Genomic DNA, 24,172 nt, shown 5'->3' on the forward strand with positions numbered 1-24,172 from the left:
GGTAGTAAAGGACGAACACAATAGAGGTGGGGAAGGCGGAATCGAACGGATCACAAGAGTAAAAATATTTCCTCAACCGGGACTCGAACACCGGATCTTTCCACTTGCCGGGCGGATGCTCTTAACCACTTGAGCTATCGAGGATAGTCAATTTACCCTGAGATCCGTGGGTCTAATATGTCGCCAAGCGCCCCGATTCTTTCAGCCAAGAGATGGCGTCAGGGGGCTGTTTCACCCACCAAAGGAGAAATAGACAATACACAAGGAAAGGAAAGGACAGTGGGTTAGAATTCATACAACATCATACAGGAAAGGAACAGTGCGTTTCGTGGCACGCATAGCCAGAAGAAAGAGATGAGCCACATTGGCCAAATACACAATCAAACACGAAATCCCGCCAAACGGCGAATAAATACTCATATATCCAGAAACATCCTATCCCTTTTCCTTATATCTGTTTCTGTAAAGATCCGGTGTTCGAGTCCCGGTTGAGGAAATATTTTTACTCTTGTGATCCGTTCGATTCCGCCTTCCCCACCTCTATTGTGTTCGTCCTTTATATGTGTTCCTATCCCTTTTTGCTTATATCTGTTTCTGTATATATGAGTATTTATTCGCCGTTTGGCGGGATTTCGTGTTTGAATGTATATATATATATATATATATATATATATATATATATATATATATATATATATATATATATATATATATATATATTTATATTTATATATATAAGGGGGGTGTGGAGCAGGGAATGCTAGGAGGGAAATTAAAGATGGCGGCTTAGGGTGGGAATTTTGAAAGATCGGAAAGCTTCCGCCTTCCGCCTTCCCCACCTCTATTGTGTTCGTCCTTTATATGTGTTCCTATCCCTTTTCCTTATATCTGTTTCTGTATATATGAGTATATATATATATATATATATATATATATATATATATATATATATATATATATATATATGTGTGTGTGTGTGTGTGTGTGTGTGTGTGTATAGAGAGAGAGAGAGAGAGTTGCGAGTCGATAAAGAGTTCACATCAATTATGTTAGGCGTGTAAGTTACGATCTAGTCATAAAAGAGGGGTGAATGGAAACCTGGTCTTGGGAATAGCTTGCAATTCGAGAGAAGTGTTAAATGATCATCACTTTTAACGTCCCACTCGTCGCTCTACAGCTTTTCTCCGTGTGAAGCTATATTGGGATGTTTGATTTCCGTGGGAAATTCTGCCGATTTCGAAGTCTAGCGCTGATTCTCTGAAGGAGAAGGAGAGAGTCCATCAATCCTGCGACTAGTGATCCACGTACCATTCGACGTTATATAGTACGTAGGATGAAATGTTGGGGCTGGAGGGGTTGTAGTGAGTATCGAACACCTTTGGTGCCCTGAATGGAGTTATTCTACAGCCGTGCCGTTTATTTGGTGTGATCGCAATGTCTACTTTCTGAGGTCACGTTTTCGAGAGAACTGGAAATCCAATTTCCACGATAGAGCTCGTTTGAGACGCCGGGAAAGTCGAAGTAAGTACCTTAGTTCGGAAAAGGAATCACTATCGTTTTTGGGTGCCTACATTGGGGTCATGCTTGTAGAATTTCCGAAAAAAATGAAATAATTAGTACCCATGGCTTCCAAAAATTAGGAAACTTAGACTAGGCCTTCAGTGCAGAATCCTGTTCCCTGGGACTTCTATACGACACCATAAGATCCCTCCGCCCCACTACCCGAGCAATATTTGCGGCTGACTTTGGACGGTGCCTGTGCACATTCCTCTTCTTAGTTCAAGTGCCCTATTTGATTTTCTCCCCGTTGATGGTCACCTGTGTGACCGAAATACCGGTATAGGAGTTTCTTCTTAATTATTTTTATTGGCCTTAGGATCTTCTTTCTAGAGATTAATATTTGCGGCTGTTAGGAAAGTTTGATTGAGAAATTCCTTGGCCACCCATCATTGACCCTCTGTCACCAAGTGCTCTCCACTTTCTTTACTTAAAGCCGTGACTCGCATCACGGCATTAGAAATGAACGGCTGACTAGGAGTCTATGAAGTTAAATTCATAAGGAAAAAGCTTCTTAAATGGATAGGTCATATATTTATTGCTATTCGACAGCATAAATGTATTTGTGTATGACGCAAGCGGATATATTTCTATGTATCTTAATTCATTAAGAGAAATAGCCGAGGCGTATTGTTTAGGCGTGCTATGTGTCAGACATATTTTGTTGCAGCTTCCATACCCCCGCATAAATCGTAGAATATTGTTGTAGTTGCCTCTTTTCAAATAATGTTACTCATAATACGCCGTTGAAATTAAAGTTGACAGTAATTTTTTTGCTTAAGGGATGAATTAGAATAAGCTTTACATATATGTAAGACTCATATTCTTTATTCTTGCACTTGCACCATGGGGTAAAATATTGAAGTAAAGTAATATATAGTGATGCTAGGATTGGTGAATTAAAACACGGGAGAAGCAGCCGGATTACGGTCCCATCAGTTGTTTATAACTGAGGGGCGTCAGTACTTAGTCTCATGTTATCCAAATTTAAACGAAGTCCCTACGAGAAACCATCGCATTACACCCATTCACGCAATGTGGAACAATATTGTAAAATAGGGAACGTTAAGCAGTGCAACAGATGGCTGCGTTCGTAACAAAATACAGGAATTCATATATCCTGGAACTTAATATGGTCCACGTATATTATAATTATGGTTGCCGATTTAGTGTGCACATAGCCTTGGATTTGATGATGCCATAGCTCTCTAATTGCTGAATAATGCTGGTGAGCAGCGCCGTCGGATAACTTCGTCAAGTTTCACAACATTAGGCGACGATTGCCACTCAATATCGGATCTCGCATACATTTCCTCGGAATCCCCCGTAGCCTTAGGGCCAGTTCCTATGTTCCTCGAAACCCTCGTTATGTGAGGTGATGTTTGAGGAGGCCCTCCCCTGCGACTCTGCTTTCGTGGAAATTCTCTCCCCAGTTTCATTCGACGTACGTACGGGGAAAACGTGGGAACTGGGAGCACGCCTGTGTACGTAGAGGTCCTCGAGAAAATTGAGTACCATCGTCGTCCATGAAAGACTAGTCTTCTCTTCTATATATCTTTCGGAGAAGCGTTCAAAAAAATTCCAGCTTCTAGGTTTCTGGGTTTCCAGGAGGCTGTGCGTGTAAAAAACCTCGTAACGGACGAATTGCTCAGTTCCTTTCACTTTCGCAATTTTTTGTGGGGGATATATCCTCATCGGCTCTTCTCTCGTTTAATCGGGCACGATCCTTAAGTAGCGTCCGTGAGGAGATTAATGAGCGCAGACTGCGGGCACTGAAAATGCGTTCTTTTCTTGGGGAATATTAGCTAAGGTAATATATCGAACATTTCGTCCGCCATAAACCTTTATTAACCTGCATCATTCGAGGTTAATGCCGTGAAAACGAGTCGTTATCGTTTAATTGGAAGAATATTTCTCAGAAAAGTAATAATTAATTTATCTCTTTCTCTCAGCCCGTCTTGGGTATAAAATTAACCAGATCTGTCCAGGATTGCGTCGAAAAAGGAATGAGGTTTTCAGCATTGAATTAATTCTGTGAAGTTTCTCTAAGTTCCGAAGTCCCTTGATGAAATCCAAAGAGCCAAAAAAGTTTGGATTTCAAAAGAAAACACGAACGCAGTCCGAATATTGTTGAAGCCAAGACGTGTTAGGCCCTAAATCTAGTTTCTTAGTTTACACCTAAAATTGTGCGTTCCTGCATATTAATTAAAATTAGCCATATTCTCATCCATACTCTGTGTGGCGTGGTCGCCTGGTGTGCTCGGCATTCGGCTTCAGCAGTACCAAAGTTTTCAAGAGTTAATTACTAAAACGACGTGGCCCTCAATTACTGTGCACACGTTAGCGTGGATACGTGTGTAAACCTAACCACCCTTGGGCCCGCTCCTCCTTAATACCGTAGTTTTGAGTGTAATAGCACACGACGTAATTTTATCGGATTCCCTTTCGCTTTACGACTGAGATTAAAGGGGATTAATGAGTAGTAAAATTTCAATCATTAATGCTAAACAGGAGACGTTATCATCGCCCTACCGGGATTGATTCGTACACCTGCGTGCATCTATGATGCGCATTGCTTTTGAGGACTGGGGTGGTGCGGTGGCTAATGCGCTAACTTCCAACCCAGGCGGCCCGGGCTCGAATCTTGGTGGTCGCATGATTTTTCAGTGGTATTCCGATCCCTATTTTGGTTGCAAAGTGGAGGGTAGGGAGTACGCCGTGTATCGGATGGAACGGTAGAACTGTGGACCTCTTGCTCCCCTCGTTGAGAGTAGGCCAATGCCGACGCCGGGTTTCACTCCACTCTTTTTCCATTGCCTGAATATCCTACCCTTAACACATTGGCTTTTCGCACTTTGCGTAAATGAGCCATCTGTTATTTTACAATGTTATTATTATAGTATTTGGCGTTAATAACGTTGTATCACAGTTTTCTGCGGGGACGTTTTAATTTTTCATTTAAACAAGCCTAAATTACTCTGCTCAGGAAAATGGTTAAGTTTCCTGCTGGATGCATGGAAAATCCATAAGCTTCCCCTTTTCCTATTCTTCCCCTTCTAGAAAGTAGTAGTGACGGAGGTGCTTACATGTCGCACTGGTTGCATAATTGAACGGTTACTTGGTAAATGGTGGACGCATTCCCGGATTCATTCTCCCGCGACTGCAAGGTGACGGATCACACGTGGCAAATATGAAACTATATTTATTGTGTGCAGACACTTATCGGCCTACTTTCTTTCATTTATAAGAAATATATTTTACTCTCGTCAGTGTAACTGACACGGAATCGCCAACTATTAAACTCATTTTACGAGAAAATGCCCGAATGTTTTAATTTTTCCAAGTTTGAATATTATATTCACACAAGACCTTTTGCGTTTTCTGCGCTAACTTTTACATACATTTCCACCTTGATGGTCTAATCAAGCTTACTCCTTGGGACTTCTGTAGACCTTTGGTAATTAATTAGCGGGACGATCTGGTTATGCAGGGTGGTTAAATGTATTATGAGTGTAAGGTCCGCGGTTATAGGGTCCCTAAAGCAATTCTTCTCACGTTGCCATCTCACTCCGAGTTACAGAAAGAAGTTCTATTCAGCGGCTGGCGAAGGTATATTAGTTGGCCGTCTTTCACTCCTATCCTTCGTAATTATTTCGCGAGAGCTCCCCCATCCCTTTCCGCTCGTGATGTCATGTGCATTCCATACCGGCGACATTGAAATTCAGCGACGGTGCGACGCTGCTTCGCCCCGACCATGTGGGTCAACAGGGAAAGTTCTCTTTTTCAAAGATTTTCAGTCGCCTGAAGGTCGTATTCACGGTGGCAAGCGTCCTTGCGGGCGGCTGCCGTGCCCGGTTGCCATTGCGTCACCGCGGTGGTCTGCTCTTAACCGCCGCTGCATTGATACGTACATGAAAGAGGTCATTGGATAATCCGCTTCGGGACTGCTTTGCGCGTCCACGAGGATGAGAGGGCTTGGGCGTCGGATGGAGCTGCCGAGACCTCTATCGATTGGTTGGCGTACCTGTTGGTCGTTACGGGGACGCCGTCAGCGCCCGTTTGAAACGGAACGCGAAGCGGTTCAAATCGTTGCCGAGTTTGCGGAGTGCCGTCGCAGTCGCCGCCTCCCGTCGCGTCGCCCAGAGTTGGTTCATTGTTCATGGAATGCTGGTCCTCGTCCGTGCGGTGGGGTCCAACTTAGTTAACGAATGCCCCATTTCGTGGTGGCGCCGAGAGAGGTCCTCAGAACGCCATTGAATTCAAATGAGGTTGAGACACCATCTCGCGATTCAATTTGGGGCTTCATCAAGAGAGCCATGTTCGTTGGAGAAACTGGTGACAATTTCGAGAGCCGCGGAAGAACATAACGTTTTATTCCAAATCTCACACAATATTGCTTTTATTTCGTATTCGGGTCAATTATTATGCTTTAATTAACTTACCGCGACTCTTTTGAGGATTTTTGAGCCTAATTTTAACTTCGGGAATTGTGGCTGTTCGATTTTGAATAATATTCGAACGATTACACGATGGCTGCCGTAATATAAAGAACGCGAAGATTAAGCGTTGATTGATAGTCTTTGCAATAGTGGTGACCGCAGTACTCCGAGAAATAATGAGCAGGTGATAGAAATAATAATTACCCGATGACGTATTCGAATTGGTTGTAGACGGTGTCACAATACGATGATCCCAAGCTCTTCTTACTACGACTGTCACTTTCGAGGATCTCGCCAATTTTTTCTTCGGCAGAAAAAAATCACTTTTTTCTTTGCTTGAGTCATTTCTCTAGAGGTTAATTGGTGCTCAATCATCTCAGTGAGTGACTGCCTGGCAGTTATTGTGCATGGGAGATTTTCGACTGTTAACGGAGGATTGGGAAATATCGTAAATTTTCCAGATTTTACAGCTGCCATCAATCCTCGACCAAAGTGTTCATTGGTAAGAGGTGTATGGATAGAATGGGGTGGGATATGCAATAGCGAACACGCGTAAAAAATTATAATTAAGTCTTTCAAATATTTCTTACTGGATAAGAATGAGAAGAATGGTAAATACATTTCGAGAAAGTCGTCTTTCCTGCATGTCGTAGATATGTTTAGTATTCCAGTTTTTTCTTCCTTTGGGTGTCCTGGACTAAAGATCGTGTGCATGTATCTTAAAGTAGATATTAGTAAGCACTGTGATGCACGGAAACAGTGTTACATATGAAGCCCACCCAAGGGCGTGTGTGGGGAAGGGAGGGAGGGTTTTCAGAGGACGCCCTCCCCGTTTGACGGATGGTTCCTACTTTCACGTTTGAGAGAGTAGTCAATGGCCACCGGTGAGAAAGTGCAAAATACTGGTATTAAACGTTTCGTTACGGTGTCCCACCCCGCGTAGCTGGTGTGAAGATTTAAATTTTTGGACCGGGAGGGAGCTGTTAGATGAGTGAATCATCCTTTTTTGTTTTGTTTTGACGCCTTGAAATTCCGATCAATTTGTCTGATTGTGAGAGAGGGGTCGTGTTGTCGCAGCCATTCAATCGCCGTTCTCACTGTAATTCCCCCGAGTCCTTTTTGACGTTTGACTTGGGGGGCAGGGGGGAGGGGAGAGCACGGGACGGCTGAGGGCGCACTGGCTTGGCGCTCACAATGGGCGAAAGAGAAAGGTCCCCCGCCAATCCCCCCTCCCTCCCTATCCACCTTCTTCTCCACCTCCCTACTCCAGCGTCCGGCAATTTGCTTCGGGTCCCACGGCACACATAGACTCCATCTCGCGTCCCAGTTCAGCGCCGGAAAGGCGTTGTTGCTCCAGCGGCGCGCCGCTTAGGGGATCGGTCAGAGGAATTTGTCACGCCGCGCGTGATGGGACCAATTCGAGAAAAAGTGGCGAAAAATCGAATTTTCTGCTTTCCCCAAGGGGACAGAGCAGTTGTATATTACAGTTTTTCCGCGTGGGCATCACAAGATTCTCCGCTATCATGCGGTTAGTAACCTGGGCAACGTCAGGGAAAAGTGAAGCCAGCGACTGTGGGAATACTCTTAGAAAAATTATTGAAATGTGAAATATTATCAGCTCTTCGGTGTTCTTGTCATTTGTGAAGAATATTGAATGTCCATAGACAAATTTGTGGTATAAATGGGGTAACTTGGACGCCGTGTTAACGGCCACCACATTGAAGCCGGCCCTGGTGGCGGCGAGGTTACGTCCTCGCCTACCAAGCCAGAGGTCGCGGGTACGATTCCCACCTAAGGTGGATTTTCCTCCATCTAGGGCTTGGTTCTATGTAATTGTCTATAATTTAATGTCTATAATGTAAGGGTTAGGTGGAAGAAGGGACTTGAAGTCTCAACCTCGTCCAATTAAGTCGATAAATTAAAAAAAATAAATTGTTTTCTTCCTAATTTATTTGTGACGGTTGATTCCGCAGGTTGTAAACATAATTTTCTACAAATGGTTGCACACCCAACAATGGATCTGATACAATTTTCTATGATACTGTAAAAATATGGATTTTAAGGAAAAATGTTGTCAGCCGAATTAAGTGGAATTGGTCCTTTCCTGTTGTTCGTGTTTTCTTTTATTTTGACACGTTCGCAGCAAGAAAAGTTTTATTTTTCCGTGGAAAATAACCTGTTGAAATCAAAATATTCAGTCACACTCTACGTTTTTATTTTCGGAATTGTAATTTTTGTTGTTTTTTTAGCGGGGGGAAGAGAATGAAGAGAACCGTTCAAAAACAATGAATCCAATGATGATGCATTGTTATTACACAAGTTCAAATACTGTTCCAAAAGAAATTGCTCGTCACTTTGCGTATAAAGTTGAAATTTTCGAAATGTCAGTAAAATAAATGGCTTAATTCCCTACTCCATCGTGTGAAATGGCAGGTCATCTGCTGTGCAGCAGAAAGTATTGATTTAAAATTGAAACATTTTGTGGAAGTTTAAGGTAAACCGGGAGACTATCTTAATACTGTGGTATTAAAAAGTTAAAACCTGATCCTCATTATTTTCAATTATCCGAAATAGTGTAGATTAGCTCTGATGTCGCACGCCTTCGCAGACAATATCAAAGCGCGAATGTGTATATACGTACCGTAGTCATTGCCATCGATGATGACATTTATGCAAACGGGGATTTTCGATAAATGCGCCATAAATATGTTATTATTTGCGGAATGCGACATTTAAATGTACCCATCATTATTTCAAATAAAATTACGCGGTTAGTTTAAGGGCCATAATTTCATTACAGAAGCCCACTGGGTTTACGCAAGATTGATACGAACATCAAATGTTTCCTGTACTTCTCAAGGTTCATGCGGACGCCGAGAGATTTTCACAGATGCCGAAGGTGACAATGCGGATGTCGTTTTGATTGGCGCCAGGGCTCTTACCTACTACAGCCTTCCTCCCTCCCACGTCTCGGCGTATCGTGAACTGAATATCGCCTCCGTCTGCTTCCTTCCCGTCCCGCTCGGAATTTAGTGTCCTTTTCTTTATCTCTCGTTCACAGAATGGGCTATTCTTTGGTGTCTGATCACGTCCAGTCACGTCTTTTCATCTTTTTAAATATTGAAAGACGACTAGCGGCTTTTGTGTTATTTTTGTTTCCCACCGCGCGGCGTTTAGTTTCTAGTGATTTGTTTACGTCCTCCTGCAAGCCAAACAAAGCGCCATCCGATGGCCTTGTGTCTAACTTTGACTTTTAAGAAGGCCTCGAGCGTTCCGAGAAAGCGGATGCACATCCGTTTTAGTTTAATGCTCACGTTCCACATCAGTTGCATTCAAATTGGATCGCGGAAATAGTTATTCCCGAAAGGTCTTCCCGCCCTCCGACTTTGGTTCGCGATGAGAGCGAACATACTCGGTTATCTCCGTATTTTAGTACTAAGTGTCATTGTATAGCGAAACAGATGTGGATTGAAATGCATGTACTTATGTTTTAGGTGTGTGTGCACGCTATCACAATTGGACCAACTAATTGATGGAGCTAATTTCGAAATCACTTGTGAAAATTTAGTGTTCAAGATCATGTAATGCATCTTTGGAAATGAGGTTGAATCTGCAATCGTAATGATCACCAAGTGGTATAATATTTTATTCAATAAATGCCCTCCTTCACCTTTGCTCTATAAGTCCATTTGTGCCACCCACTCCAACTGCCAAATTAAATACCATAATACACATCGGCGTTACATCCGCCAGTCTCCGCAACAGCAATAAATAAAGAAATAAATAAATATATGTATATATATATATATATATATATATATATATATATATATATATATATATATATATACGACATCGCTGTATTTATTTTTACGGCGGACTGCTTCGGACAATACCGCATAGCATCCAGGTGGTGCGATTTTCTGGATGCCAGCATTTCGTGGGAAGTTGCAGATTGCATAGGGAAAGGAACTGGCCACTCCTCTCCAGAATATCACATACGATACCATAAGGTTTCTTCGAAAGCGGCCAATTTTCAATTGTTTGACAATGGATCGTTCAGTTTTCCTAATGCAAGATCACCGTACAAGCTTCTGTGTTGATTCTCTGTTCGCCCTGCCAAAAGCAATAAATTAACGTAAAGGTTATTATCAGTTGTACTCCAAAATTGAATTACTCGAGAGCGGGTCGCGGCGGTTCCCTTTCGTCGTGGCTGGTGGTCTCGTACCGCTAGTCAGCCGTCGCAGCCGTTATTGAGAATGCACCTTCTTACATCAACCTTTTTTATTTTTCAGGGAGGAGGTCAGGGATCACTCCGTCCGTTGGGGAGCCCACTTCTCTTTCGTTTGCAAGATGAGCGCCAATGCATCGACTGGAGTCCTCGACCCGTGTGTCCTCAGGGTTTCGGTCCGTAAGGTAAGCACACGGAATGGCACGCGCAAGACGCGGCATTCCTAAGGCGGCGTTTGGCAAGAAGTTGACCTCGACACTTCTTGGTGGTCGAATTGTATTCTATCCTTGGTCTCGAGACTTGAGCCGTATCTCCTTCCTCCACTCTTCCTTTCCTAATGGCTTGGCTTCGTGCTTTCGTGACTGAAATAACCACCACGCGGTGTATTATTTGTGTACTTTATGCAGACAACCCAAGACTGTCTGTTCTTCGTGAGGTTGGCAGGCTTTATCCTTTTATACCCCTAAAATCGGTTCCTTTTTATGCATTTAAACTTAACGCTATTGCCAGACTAGGAGAGTTTTGATAAACATAACAGTTTCAGGCTTAACTAGATGGGATTCCTTCATGATCTGGGTAGAGAAAACTTTGCTATGGTTTAATATCTTACACGACCATGGTTTCAATGCTGCGCATCATCATCAGGCATCACCTCAAACCTTTTTATCTGTAAAAGCAAAGTTTTTTTCTCTACCTTCGCTAGGAGAGTTTTCATTAAAAAGTTAAATTTTGAGCATCATTTTAATTCTATGTTTTAGTTTTATTTTTGCCCATATAAACTCGTATTTATTATATTTAGCGTCATTCTGAAAAAATTAAGTTGGTGGTGTCTGACTAGACCCGGTTTGAATTTTAATTCTCCGCATTTACCGCCACACCATCGTTAGAAATTTCACGTTTAGCACATCACGACGCGGTAAAAATAATTAAGATTAGAAAAATAGGCCCTCCCATGTTCAAGCATAGTTATTCTAGGTGGGTGCATGTATTATTTTTAAATATCAAATCAATTGAAAATGAACTGTCTCGATTCACTGCTTTCCCAGATGGGCTCATTGATACAGGTGTAGGATTTGGTGTATACTTTTTTAAACGGCTTTGATTCAGTTTCCACTTTTTTTTTGCCTGAAGAAGAGAAAGTTTATCATTCCTAGTCTTACTGAAATCTATGCACCATTTGTAATTTTGGTTAGGAAACATTATAATTTAGCTATTTCATTTTTGTTTAAATTCATTCCATTTCTTTCATTTAATACTACTGTTAATAGAGGAGATGTCCAATTAGTTAAATAAGCTGTGAGCTGGCGCATAATAAACATGTGCAACCTTCAGTATATTCTATAGGCTTCTACCTTTCATATGGACCAAGGGGGTACAATAAGAAAAATCATTAAAGATTGCCTTACCAGAAATATTTATTTGCTTCACGCGATTATTAATTATTCAAGTTATTTTTACTAACAATTAATTCATTTACAATTAAAAATTTTATTTTTTCTCTGTTAAAACTGATTAGGGGTTAATGTGACTTAATTACTTGGAAAAAATTACTTCTCATAGTTTAATCGTTGCTAAAATTAGTTTATACGTCTCTTGTCTTGTGGCATTGATTTATATCATCAGAGTCGATTAGAAAATAATAAATCAAATTTTTTGGGAATCCAACATACGGATGTCGAGTGGCCGACTGATGTCTAACAAAAGGTATGTAAATACATAAATACATGAATTGCTAAGTGTTTTTGGCAATCTTCAGAGTGATTTCTTATCCTAGTAATTTGAGTATGTTAGGACGTCTTGGCAGATGGAAACACCTCTTCCGTTGTGACTATTGGAACAATCCAATGTGTAGAGGGGTTTTCTTTTGAGGTTAACTGTTGGGACATATGATGTCGTACAGTAGCATTAAAATTTGATAATTCAAAATGACTTCTTTTCCTGGATATCCGCGTGCCTCATAGTACTTTACTAAGGTACATTTCTCTCGTGACACTTTTTATAAATGAAAGAAACTGAGGCTTTTAATGACCTTCCAATTTGAAAGATTTTTGCAATTAAGTAAACAGTGTGATACATTTTCCTGGAATTGCGGTAGGAAGCCTTCTCTATAATGAGAATTTGTGAGAGAATTTATTTTGGTTGCTTACATATTGTAAACAATTGTGATTATTAATCGAGCGGAACAAAACGAATAATTTTACATATGCAACTGTCAAATGTATGATGATATTTGCAAGAACCTTCACGATGAAATGCTTGACGTAAACAGTAAAAACTACTAAGGCTGTTATGAAAATGCATTAAATTCGTCGCGAAAGTTTTGCTAATGGCATAAGCAAGGACGAAACTAGCTTCATTCTTGTTTTGAAATGCGCCAGCGTGTTTTATGTAGATCCATGATCATTTGTCTAATTCGGATTTAAACAGATTTTTATTTTTTTTGGCAGCAGCGGGGTACCGTCCATGCCTGCTCAACTGTGACTCGAAGGCTCGAATAAATATTGGCATTTTCCTTCGCCTATTTTTTTGCTTGCGTTCGTACGTATTATCGTTTATATATATCTGCTGGTCACGCGTGCAGTAAGTAAATGATGGCATAGTTATGACATGGCGTTAGCCAAGAGCAATGGAATTGGAACATATGTACATACTTAACGGTCATGAATATTATGTATTCCTATTATGTGTATGGCATCATTTAGAATATTAGAGCAAAATTTTCTGATAATTTATTTTTCAATTCAAATTCCAAAAAACTAGCTCCCTGTTAATATCTTCCGTTTAAATGAAGGCATGACTTCACTATCTTTAGCTAGATATTTATTAAGTCAACTAGGGAAGGATCAAAACTTAAATGTGGAAATCCCAATGGGCTTTTCATATTAGACGCTGTAACAAACAATCTGGGCTATTATTTGGAAATTTAGAAGACATCTACTTGCAATGATGGCTGCGCTGTGCTTTCCTACGCAATTACGTCAAAAAAATGTGCATCTAAATGGAGTCAATGTTTTCACGTTTAAGGTATATTTATTAAAACGTTATGAAAAGCATTATTTGCTGATGATCAATATCTATGATGAAAATTCGTATTAATGGAATCGAGTCAGTTGATTCCTCTGCGCATTGAATTCCTTTTCTTCCAGAGGCATGCATATTACTTTAAGGATGTTCCAGCAATGGCAATTTCGCCGTAATGTTTGAAACTGTAGCCGTTTAATTGTGCAAATACATATTTGTGATCAATTTGATTGTGATTTTTGCAATTCTACATTCCGTATCCGTATCCAGTCTTCTAGGTTGAACAATTCTAAGTTAGGTATCTAGTAAAATACTCGTGTATGCCTATTGTAGTGGTGGAAAGCTAATTGAAGGTGTGATTGGATCGCCAACACTTCACAACTGACTAGTGCGACCCGCGACGATAAAACATCTACCGGAGCTTTGACTAAATCATGCGGGAGTTCAATTTTAAGACTTGGTTTTATTTTCCGCATTAAAAATAAACTGAGCCTGATCATTGGTTTATTTTTTTGAGTTAATGGATGCATAAAAAAACTGAAAATTGGACCTGTGGGTGGCTTACTATGCTAATCGATAAAAGGATTTTACACCCTTATTGTACCTATTTTTCTATTTTCATCAGACGTTAACACAGTTAATGTCCAAAAATTGTGGTTTCCCGTTTCAACCACGATGTAACATCTGCCCATCCTTTCTTTTTAACTCATGCAGAAAATTTCACCCCGGTTTTACGTGGTTTCCTTCCGCGAAAAGCGTTTAAAAATTATCCACTGAATGTATATACTATGTGGTTTTTCCCCCGAATGACGTCAATCGCATGAAGCAGTGGCCTGTTCAAAAGTGAGTAGTGGGTAGCGGGAAGGCTTTAAGTAATTTTGGTGTGGCATTGATTATGTTGAATATGAGTCTTCTCCTGGATATGAAGGGGGATGTGGTGAGTTCTCAAAATGCGGAGAACCTAGAATTAGGGGTAAAGAATAATCAAGGACCAGAAATCGCGTGATGATATCCAGATGACCCCAGAGCAGTTCCAGAGGGTTCTTTTCTTGCACCAAACGCAGTTCCCTTGGTCCACGACACTCGGCGGCTTGGTTCAATCTCTGTCGCTTCTGATCGGCCAAAGAAGTGAATCGCCCGTACGCGATTTCACGGGAGATGAGATGTACAAATTTCATGGGAGTCTTACAAGATGTGGGACTTAAGCTGCCCGAACTTGTCGCTACCGTTCATGAAGTTACCCTGGGTGCCAATAAACCTTGATGAAAACCGAAAGCAAAAATGAAAATGACAGAGTTGATGGGTTTAGCGTTTGACGGAACCATTCTTGGTCTTGTTCAGCCTCGTTTAGTCTCGAACACGCCGAAACACCCCTCGCGTTGTTTTCCGTGTATCCTCATAAAAAGTTTTGGCATTTTGATCTTGCAGAGCTTATAAATCAACTCGAAGGTATTTTTATTGGCATCGCTTTCCTTTACAGATGCCCTAGACCGTAGGTCGTCCTTAATCTTAGAAAAAAATCCCCGAGGATTCGATAGGAATTTTTTCAAGTGTCATTAACTTTCACTCTGACGTCAGTGGGGATAACTTTTTATACCACCACTATCGCTGATCTTCGTTCGTTTTTTTAAATCGGCTGATGGAAGCCGAGAACCTTAGATGCCATCTACAAATTAGATGGCACTGTTAAGACTAAAGAAATAATTGGGTAGGGTTGAAATGAATGAATTCAAGAAAATAATTTCCATCTGTAAATTGGGTATTGATTACCAAGATAATATACCAGAAAAACGCATCAATATAAATGTAAGTGAAAATCGGGGATGGCTCATTATTTGTATCAGTCTTTCAATTAAGAAACAAGTACGCGAGGTTTAAAGATACGCCAATGAGGACCACCGCCTATCCTTAACTCGATAATTCAACATATTATTTTTGCGTTTTCCTCTAAATTTTTTTTGCGAATCATCCTTTTTTGTAATGGATGTATTTTTCACTTATTAGATTTTCAAGGAACATTCAGGATCCGATTCTCTCCTCGCGCGTGGATTATTATTTTTTAGCTAAACCTATCCGTTAAGATGCAGTTATTGTGTAGTATATGCGGATATTAAATGATTTACTTTCCAATTATTAGCCGCTGTAGTGGTTATTGCGTTGCCTAAGGAGCCTTTTCAGCGCGAAGTTAATTAATTGTCCCTTGTAGTAATAAATATATAGAACTGTTGGGCGACGAGATGATATTCCTTTAGTTTTTCTTCTCCGCACCACCAAACCTGTCTTACACCCAAATGTGATGGTTCCATTAGGTGACATGACATAGTCACTAATATAATTTGGATTTTGTCTAACATTTTGGAAAACATCAGTTTAACTTCATTTTTACACTTCTCTTGGTGTAGTTCTACAACAAATAATATTAGATTTCAACACTATCCCTGGTTAATCACGAGGAAATCATATGTTACCTATGATCAAATAATGCTTTGTAGTAGGGCTAAGGTAATTTTGCACCAATAATGCTTGGTTATTCCTAAATACTTATTAGTCATACTATATAGTATATCTGGACTGGCCGCCTGAAAGTTAAGAATGTAAATCGCTTAATGTAAAAATACTATTTGCGGTAAGTTATTCATTCGCATAGCACTTGGGTTTCTTGATGTCTACGGCTGATGATGAGCTTATTTTCCGATTTATACTACCTTGATCAAAAATTTCCCGGAATTTATTCAGAAAATTAAAAATACAAGTTTATTCATCTAAATCTATATTGTCCCCTTCAAAGTAATCCCCATCGACTGCAACACACTTATGCCAGCGCTTGATCCAATCCTCGAAACATTTTTTATATTCGGTTTTCGGTATGTCCATCAGTGCTTCCTGCGATTTTTCCATTACTTCCTCTCGGCTGCTAAAACGCGTTCCCCGTAATGGTTTTTTAACTCGATTGAACAGAAAGAAGTCACAGGGAGCCACATCAGGTGAATTCGGTGGCTGTTGGATGGTATTTGTTGCATTTTTCGTCAAAAAATTACGAATAATGATAGCACTGTGCGACGGTGCGTTATCATGGTGCAAAATCCACGAGTTTTCTGCCCACATTTCTGGTCTCTTTCGGCGAATTGCTTCACGCAAACGTCTCATAACGCCCAAATAATACTCTTTGTTTACTGTCTGGCCTTCTGGCAAAAATTCATGATGCACTACACCGTTGTAATCCATGAAAACCGTCAGCATTGCCTTCTTTTTTGACTGAAAACGACGTGGTTTTTTTGGTCTCGGCTCATTTGGTGAACGCCATTCACTTGCCTGATGTCTGGATTGCGTGTCGTACTCATAAACCCACGTCTCGTCTCCAGTAATGATCCTTTTGATGAATGTGGGATCGGATTCAGCCTCGCAAATCATGTCTTTTGCGACGTCAACACGGTCTCTTTTTTGCATGAAATTGAGGTCTTTTGGCACCAACTTTGCTGCTACACGACGGAAACCCAAATCATTAACCACAATGTCTTGGGCGGATCCATAGGCAATGTTCAAGTCCTCCGCTATTTCTCTGATGGTTAATTTGCGGTTATTGACCAACATTTCTTTTACTTTATCAATTTTTTCACCGACTTTCGATGTCGATGGTCTGCCACTGCGTTCATCATCTTCGATTGACTCACGACCACTTCTGAACCGCTCGTGCCACTGGTAAACGACCGTTTTTTTTAGAGAATCGTTGCCGAAACACTTTTCCAACATTTCCAACGTCCGTGCGCCACTAAATCCGTTTTTTGCGCAAAATTTAATACAAGTTCGTTGTTGCAAATTTAAATCCATTTCTGCAATTGTAAAAAATCGCCAACACACACAGAGATAGATGTACTCTTGGCTACGTAACTTTTGCAAATGTCAAGTTATGACACTAAGATTTAAAGGGAATATCAACAACAAATGTACCAATTTAACAAAAAAAAACAGAACTCAAATCGGAACGATGGGAGCGCCACACGGTGGTTATTCCGGGAACTTTTTGATCAAGGTTGTAGAGTGCCCATACAATGAAGCGATGGATGACGTCGCCGATAAACCATTGGCGCGAATTGAAGTATTAAAAATATTGGCTTTAAAAGATTTTTTTAATGGAAAAATGTTAGAAAACCAGAGAGTGGAGGAGAACGAATATGGATATTTTTTCCATGCGATCACTGGCCGTTTTTGCCTGGAGATGTAGTAGGGGTTGAATCGTCGGTTGTTATAGGGATGGAGCTTGTGACTCCCGGCGTGGGCGGTACCTCACCGCCGAAGGCGTTAATGATTTTTTGTGGAGCACGCTGGACATTAACCAGGAGGAAAAGGGACAGTGAGGAATTTGGGAAAGCTGAGACCTTTTCTCTCTTGCATACAATAAATCAATTTCCTGATTAATGGATTATGAAAATGAAAATTTATAGGAGTGATGTGAGTCTGAGACGAATATCCTTGGGGCTGCGTTTTTCAGTTCTCTCACGTTTTCGCCTGTTTATTTTGGCGTTTCAGATCTTCCATTTTCTGTGCCACCGAAAGATGGACGAAAAAATTGTTTTCACTAACAGAGGCCGGGGGGGAGGGGGGTTTAGATGCCCGTCGGCAACGGTGCAGCGTACTTCAGAATTACTCTGCTGGCGGTTATAAAAAGAATCTCACGCCCCACGAAACGGAATCCAAAATTTTGTGAGTCGATAGGATTCGCTAGTTATTGTGACGGCGTAAACATATTGTTACAGTTTTACTGACTGAATTCATAGATGGGGGAGCGAAAAGTGTTCCTCTGGTTGTGTGAAATATAAAAGTATGGGTCGTTATTAATAGACACCGCTCAATGAAAGTCGAAAATGGGGTCATTGTCACAATATGAGCTCCTGCGACTTCATCCTCTCAATGCATGAGTCTTTCAATGCAAGTGTTTTTCCTGCTGTGTGCAAATGTTTCCTTGCAGATGAACTCGAAAATGTTTTCGTCGCAAGCTTCTTTTACGGATGATGGTCAGAGGCTAATGTCTCTGGTGACGTGTATACTGGTCTCACTAATTCAGAGTGCTTCAGCTTCGGTTGCAAATGGTGTCGGAAGTTTCCGCTTGTAGTACGGTGCATGCATGAGTGGCGAACTTCCTCTAAGAATAGCATTTACACCATCCCGAATCATCAAGACTCGGTATCCGTGGGGGCATCTCGTCAGTGGCAGCGCTGAAACCGTGTTTCCCTCCGTCCTCCTGCACGATTCTTCTTAGGGCTTTTTCACTATGAAAGCAATACAGGTGTTGGTAAATTTTTAATAATTGATCCCACAGATCAGTTACGAGTATTTGAAATAAATAATCAATTAATGAATAGCTTATCGCGAATTTATGTGAGGAGTCGACATCGATACTTAAGTTGATATGGAAAAATTATATAAGTGTTTGACACGGGATGTAGTCCGCTCAATAGATGGTTTTGTTCTGCCTCCTACGTGAAAAAGCAGCGTCATAAAAATGGCATTTGAGTATTTTTCATGCTATACTCCTAAAATCGATACTCAAACCAGAAATGACTCTATTACAATTTATCCGGCGAACGAAGCTCTATGTTCCTCGGTTTATTTTACTGAAGTGAATATTAACTTTCCATTTGTTAATTTTTATTTCTTACGAGTTCATTTAATATCGTTACAGTACCAGGTTTCGTATTCGTTGACTTCGCACGGGGCATTACGTTTTAAACTATGGCGTTACTTCTCTTGACACTGGTGATTACGCCTTTCCAAAGACCTGATATCTCCATTTGATATTTTTGGGAATTACTTCTCTTTAGCAAAAATGGGAATTACGTGGTACATTCTTACGCTTCTGTGACGTATTAGTATTTGAAAAACGATTTTGCCCGGGGCACCTCGCTCTCCTTTTCCTGCCATGGCTTGGATTAGGTACCGTCTTCCGTCGAATTTTTCGAATACCGTTGACCCCTTCCTTGTTTTTCTGCCTCGTGTTTTCCCGCTCCTCCGGTTGTGTTTGTTACCTTCTTTGTACTCCCATCCGGATTTTGCAATCCCGCGGTGGAAACATTCCAGTGCTCAGTTTCATATGCTTTTGGAATTTGCTGACATTCGATCTGTTTGTGCCACATATCAGTTGCCATTTTACTGCTATGTGCATTGTTATTCCATCGCGGGATTTTTGTTTGCATTTTAAAAATTCTTTTCTAATCTTTAGTGAATCTTCTCTGGTTCAAATTTAAATCTTAAGGTTTAGTAATATCACCTTAGTGTTAGAGGAATAAAAATTGAGTTTTTTGATTTTGATGTGGGTTCTGGATTCATGGTGTGAAAATCTCTTTTTTGCTTGTTGAAGAATCGACTTTTAAGATGCTTGATTTTTCTTTCAAATAAGCCTTTGTTGTTTGTTTTAGCTTTTATCTAGTAAAATTGCTCTGGTTTAAGAGTGCTCTCCTGATTAATAACTGCCGTGTATTGTGTTCCTATACTATTCATAGTGTATGAAGTATTGCAGGGCCATAGATGACGTGGTAGAGGAATCCAATCTTGTTAATGGAAACCCTAGGGTGAAACCCCTTTTCCCCAACTGTGCTGCACATTTGTAGTCATGAAGGGCTTCCCTTTGGAAGGCTCGGCAGAAGGCATTGACCGAAATAGCCTGAAGGACTAGGTCTAAATCCCCCCTCCCTGTGTCCTGAAAACCCTTCTCCTCCTCTTTGGACAGGAAGCTCTTTGACACAGTAGCACACCACCAGAAATTGTTTGGGTTTTGGAAAATTGGATTTGGCTTCTAAATTAAGTCATGTATCTACTTCCATGTAGAATATCAGTACTGAATATGGAAGGGATTATATGTAAATATCAAACTCCAGTTCACTGACAATTTTGTCATGAACTTTATCCATATTAATCTTATGAAGAATTATACATTGAATTTTTTCAGTAAAGTCTATCCAATATTTGTTTAATAAGCTGTAATTAATCACTAGTTATATATTACTTTAATCTGTAAATGAATTCCATTAATAAGTGATAGATAATCTGATAGTTAATCAATATATTATTTTCATTAATCTGCCTTGCTAAGAATTGTAATATTAATTAGCTGTAATCATTGATCAATCAGCTTCATTATGAGCTTATGAAACGATAAATGAATCTAATGATCACTTCATCATCTTCATTGATTATCAGTTTAAAAATTGGTTAATAGAAGCACTCCAAGCTATCGATTTCTCTGCATATCTCCTTACTCGTTGATAGTTCCCAATTAATGGCATCATGTGTCAATTTTTATAAAATAAAAAGAAATATCTTTAATTTGTGGCATCTCTAATTACTATTAGTGGAATTCTAGAATATTTATTTTTTTTAACTGCTGAAATCGAAACGAACCTTAAAACATTTTCTTGTAGTCATGGTTCTATAATTGCTGAGTGATTCAAATTTTTAATTTTTATATCACATTTCATTGATACAATAATTGATAATTCCATTAATTTTGTGCAGGAGGTGAAAGGTGGTCGCTCCTTTGTAAAGCTGGGCTTCTGCGACCTTAATTTAGCAGAGACTGCTGGTTCTGGGCAGACTCAAAGAGGGTGCCTTCTAGAAGGCTATGACACTAGACATAGGCAGGATAATTCTGTGCTGCGTGTCTCCCTTCGAATGAGTATGCTGTCAGGTGATGTCCTCTTCAAAGTGTGAGTACCTATTCAGCAGTCATTGGCTTTTTGGTCTTCAATGTTGGTATTCTCCAGCAAATATATATTGCTAGTTTATGATCATTTTCAGGTAATAGTTTATTGAATATGTGTTCTGGTCATTATGCATGTAAAGCCTCTTGTCAAATGTAACTTGTCTTCCAATGAGAAAGTTTAATAACTCAGGTTAAAATCTTCTTTAGTTAAACCCAGGAGAAATTATTTGAATTTGTATAGAAATTGGTAGTGGTAAATAAGCTGACTCATCTACCCCATAGTCTTTATTTTATATGTTCTGAAAACAATGATATCAGAATTCACCAATAGGGAAGTTTTGGATAGGAAATATTGAAATTAACTGTCGTTAAATGAATTATAATATTGGTCTTAAATTCAACATGAAATGAGAATCAAATAATTAAGATTATTATCCTTCTTGTAAAATACTATGAAAGCTCTCATTCTTATTGGAAATGCAAACAAGGAGTAACATTTGGAACTGTTTATACAATTTTCCCTTACCATTCCAGCTCATTAAATAAAGTTCAATCATCTTTTTTTAATGGGCTGATTCTTGTCTTTACTTCAGTCTTAGACCTGGCTTAATTTAATTTTATAGACCTGGATTTTTTGTCCTGTGAAGTATTTTTCTTCCTTTAAGGGTTCACTTTGATTCTGTGTAGCTTAGTTTCAATTTGTAATCAGATTTATCAGTGGCCAAATTTGCAAAGTTTACGCATATGCCATAGCTGAGATGCACTGTAATCTGAACTTAAAGCTGTCACGTTACCTACCTGACCAAAGTGGGGTGCTGGCTGAGTCTAGGGGATATCATTTTGACTAATTCTCTTGAATGACGTTCAACCACAATTAACTTGATGAAAATTATTAATATAAAAGAATTCATATACTGAAAGTAAAGAATTAGTTGATGTGTGTAATGTAGCACTCCTATGAATGTGCTAGTTTCAATTGCTTTGTCCATTTGAGCATTACTTTTTTATGGATTTTGACATAATGGGTTTCTAGATTATTTCAGTTACATTTGAATACTCTTCTAAATCACAGCTTATGCCAAGGTCATTCTGTGATGTATTAGAACTACAATTGCTATCTTGACCTTCCTAGGGTTGAAACCTGGTGAAAGCGTCAATGAATTTATGTTCATTTTTTTCAATCATTGTAATAAATATCCTAGAGGGTACATAATCATATACTTGACTACCAGTCAAGTTACAGTGACTCCATTATTTATTAGATAATTTGCTTCGTCTTAAACTCTCTTCAGTCCACTGCCTGAAAGCTGGTCTTAGTCGTGCATAATTATCATTCTCACCTTAAACCAATGCAATGCAAAGTTAATTAACATTGTATCTTTATTCCTTGGTTCCAATTAGGCCTTCACCATCTCTAAAGCACAAGCAACTAGCCATTCCTACTCCTGAAGAATCAGAAGACACATCAGTGGTTGGGCTTGTTGGAGGTGTGACTGGTGGGCCTGGAGGCCCTGGTGTTGGGAGCTTGGGTGTGGGTGGCGGGTCCATCGCAGGCTCCATAGCAAGTGGTAGCTCAGGATTTGGTAGCTTACCCAAGAAAAGAACACCACTTTTATCATCTGGTTAGTAGTTAGTAATTAGAATTACTGAAGGTGATGCTGACTTCTTCCATGTAAAGGAAACAATCTAGTGTGAAAATTCATGAATTGCAATTTCATTAAGATTTAATATTTATTCTCAGTATGACGCAGCTTAAAGTACTTAAGTGTAGAAAGGAAAACAATTTGATTTTCATGTCCGAAGTCATCATATTGCTGTAAGGCTTTTAAAGTCAAAGTAGTGATAAAACCTTCTTTCAAAGTGTAATTGTATTAAAGGTAAATGTTATGTGTGCATATTGATGTTTTTATGCCAAATCATCATTTTAAATTGATGGCTTAATGCCTCTATTTAATCCTTTGGAAGTTGCTTCCATAAAGATTGTACAATCATAGTAAAAATGGGGAAATAAAAGTAATGTTTGAATGATTGTGTCTATTAGAAATTTTGTAAGTAATTTAAACCATACTCTAATGTAGGTTTTATTAAAAAAATTGAAAGGTAAGCATTTTTCTTTTTTGAGTTTTGAATATTTTTCCAGCATGTTTTCTGTTGTATTTCAGGTAAATGTTATTTTTTCAATTTTTGAATGATGTGCAAATTTCCAGAAAAAGTAATAAGTTTTTTGAAATATTGAAATTGCTTCTCCAATTGCCTGCATATGCTTATGATGATTTCCAGAACTTTAAAAATCCCCCAAATGCATTGAAATGGTAACATTTTTTGAGTATCTTGGCTGTTGGGATGCATTTTTAAAAGACTAAATGGCAGTTGCCTCATGGAGTCATTGCTAAATTAAGTCAAGCATTGAGCTGGCAGTTATGCCAGATTAAAAAAGTGGTCTCATATCCATTCTCTGCTTCTTAAAAAAGATTAGAAATTCCCAAATACCATTTCAATTTCAGTTGCCACTTATCCTTATGCAGAGCTTAAAGAAGTCTCATATCTGATGGGATTGTTCTTTTTTCAGATCTGGTCAGCGGTACTGGCTTGGACCCATCAGAACTCACCCTCCCTACTGTGGCATTGCTGCCAGACCCTAGTGCAGACTATTGCCCTTGCATGGGGGCAGAGGAAATCGACAATTCCACACCAATGCCCCTGTCACTTGGAGGACCTGGTGTCCATAGTGGCTCTATTGCCATGCACCAACGATGCTGTGAGGTGGCAGCAGGGGCAAATGGGGCGACAAATGGTGGGGGCCATTCTCGCAACTCATCCAACACGAGTCAAATGAGCCGTGCATCTGGTTATGGCTCATTAAATTCACAATCTCAGCAACACTCTCGACAAAGCTCATCAGGGGATTCTGGTCACATTAGGTATGCTGATCTTTCATTGAATTACTAATCCAATTGGTGCCTTGGAAACTAATAAAATTAATCAATAATTTTCAACTTTTACTTTAAATATGACTAATTTATTATTACTTGTTATTGGGATAATTTTAGTGTCAAATTTCTGTAGTGAAAGGAAATTTTTTTGTATAATCTGAGGCAATGATTTCTCAGTTTAATTGAGAATTCAATACGCATTTATTCTCGGCAATTTTTGTGTGCAACCTCGATACTAATTCCAACATTGTGTAATTCCTTGAAAATTAGTTTTCTTATTTTATGACTGGGGCTT

General features: G+C 39.6%; 1 protein-coding gene across 4 annotated transcripts in view; it reads left to right on the plus strand.

Annotated features, from left to right (window-relative positions):
• The window catches only part of LOC139688780 (EEIG family member 2), a 251,010-nt gene that overhangs the window by 212,965 nt on the left and 13,873 nt on the right, over positions 1-24,172 (plus strand). For all 4 annotated transcript variants that reach the window (XM_071586259.1, XM_071586260.1, XM_071586261.1 and 1 more), the window contains exons 3-6: positions 10,292-10,412; positions 20,758-20,948; positions 22,346-22,566; positions 23,514-23,865. In XM_071586259.1, coding sequence (XP_071442360.1) covers positions 10,292-10,412; positions 20,758-20,948; positions 22,346-22,566; positions 23,514-23,865 — 885 coding nt within the window. The remainder of the gene's footprint in view (positions 1-10,291; positions 10,413-20,757; positions 20,949-22,345; positions 22,567-23,513; positions 23,866-24,172) is intronic.

This window comes from Hetaerina americana, unplaced genomic scaffold (genome assembly GCF_022747635.1).
Source record: "Hetaerina americana unplaced genomic scaffold, ioHetAmer1.1.p SCAF_1, whole genome shotgun sequence".
Classification (NCBI taxonomy): domain Eukaryota; kingdom Metazoa; phylum Arthropoda; class Insecta; order Odonata; family Calopterygidae; genus Hetaerina; species Hetaerina americana.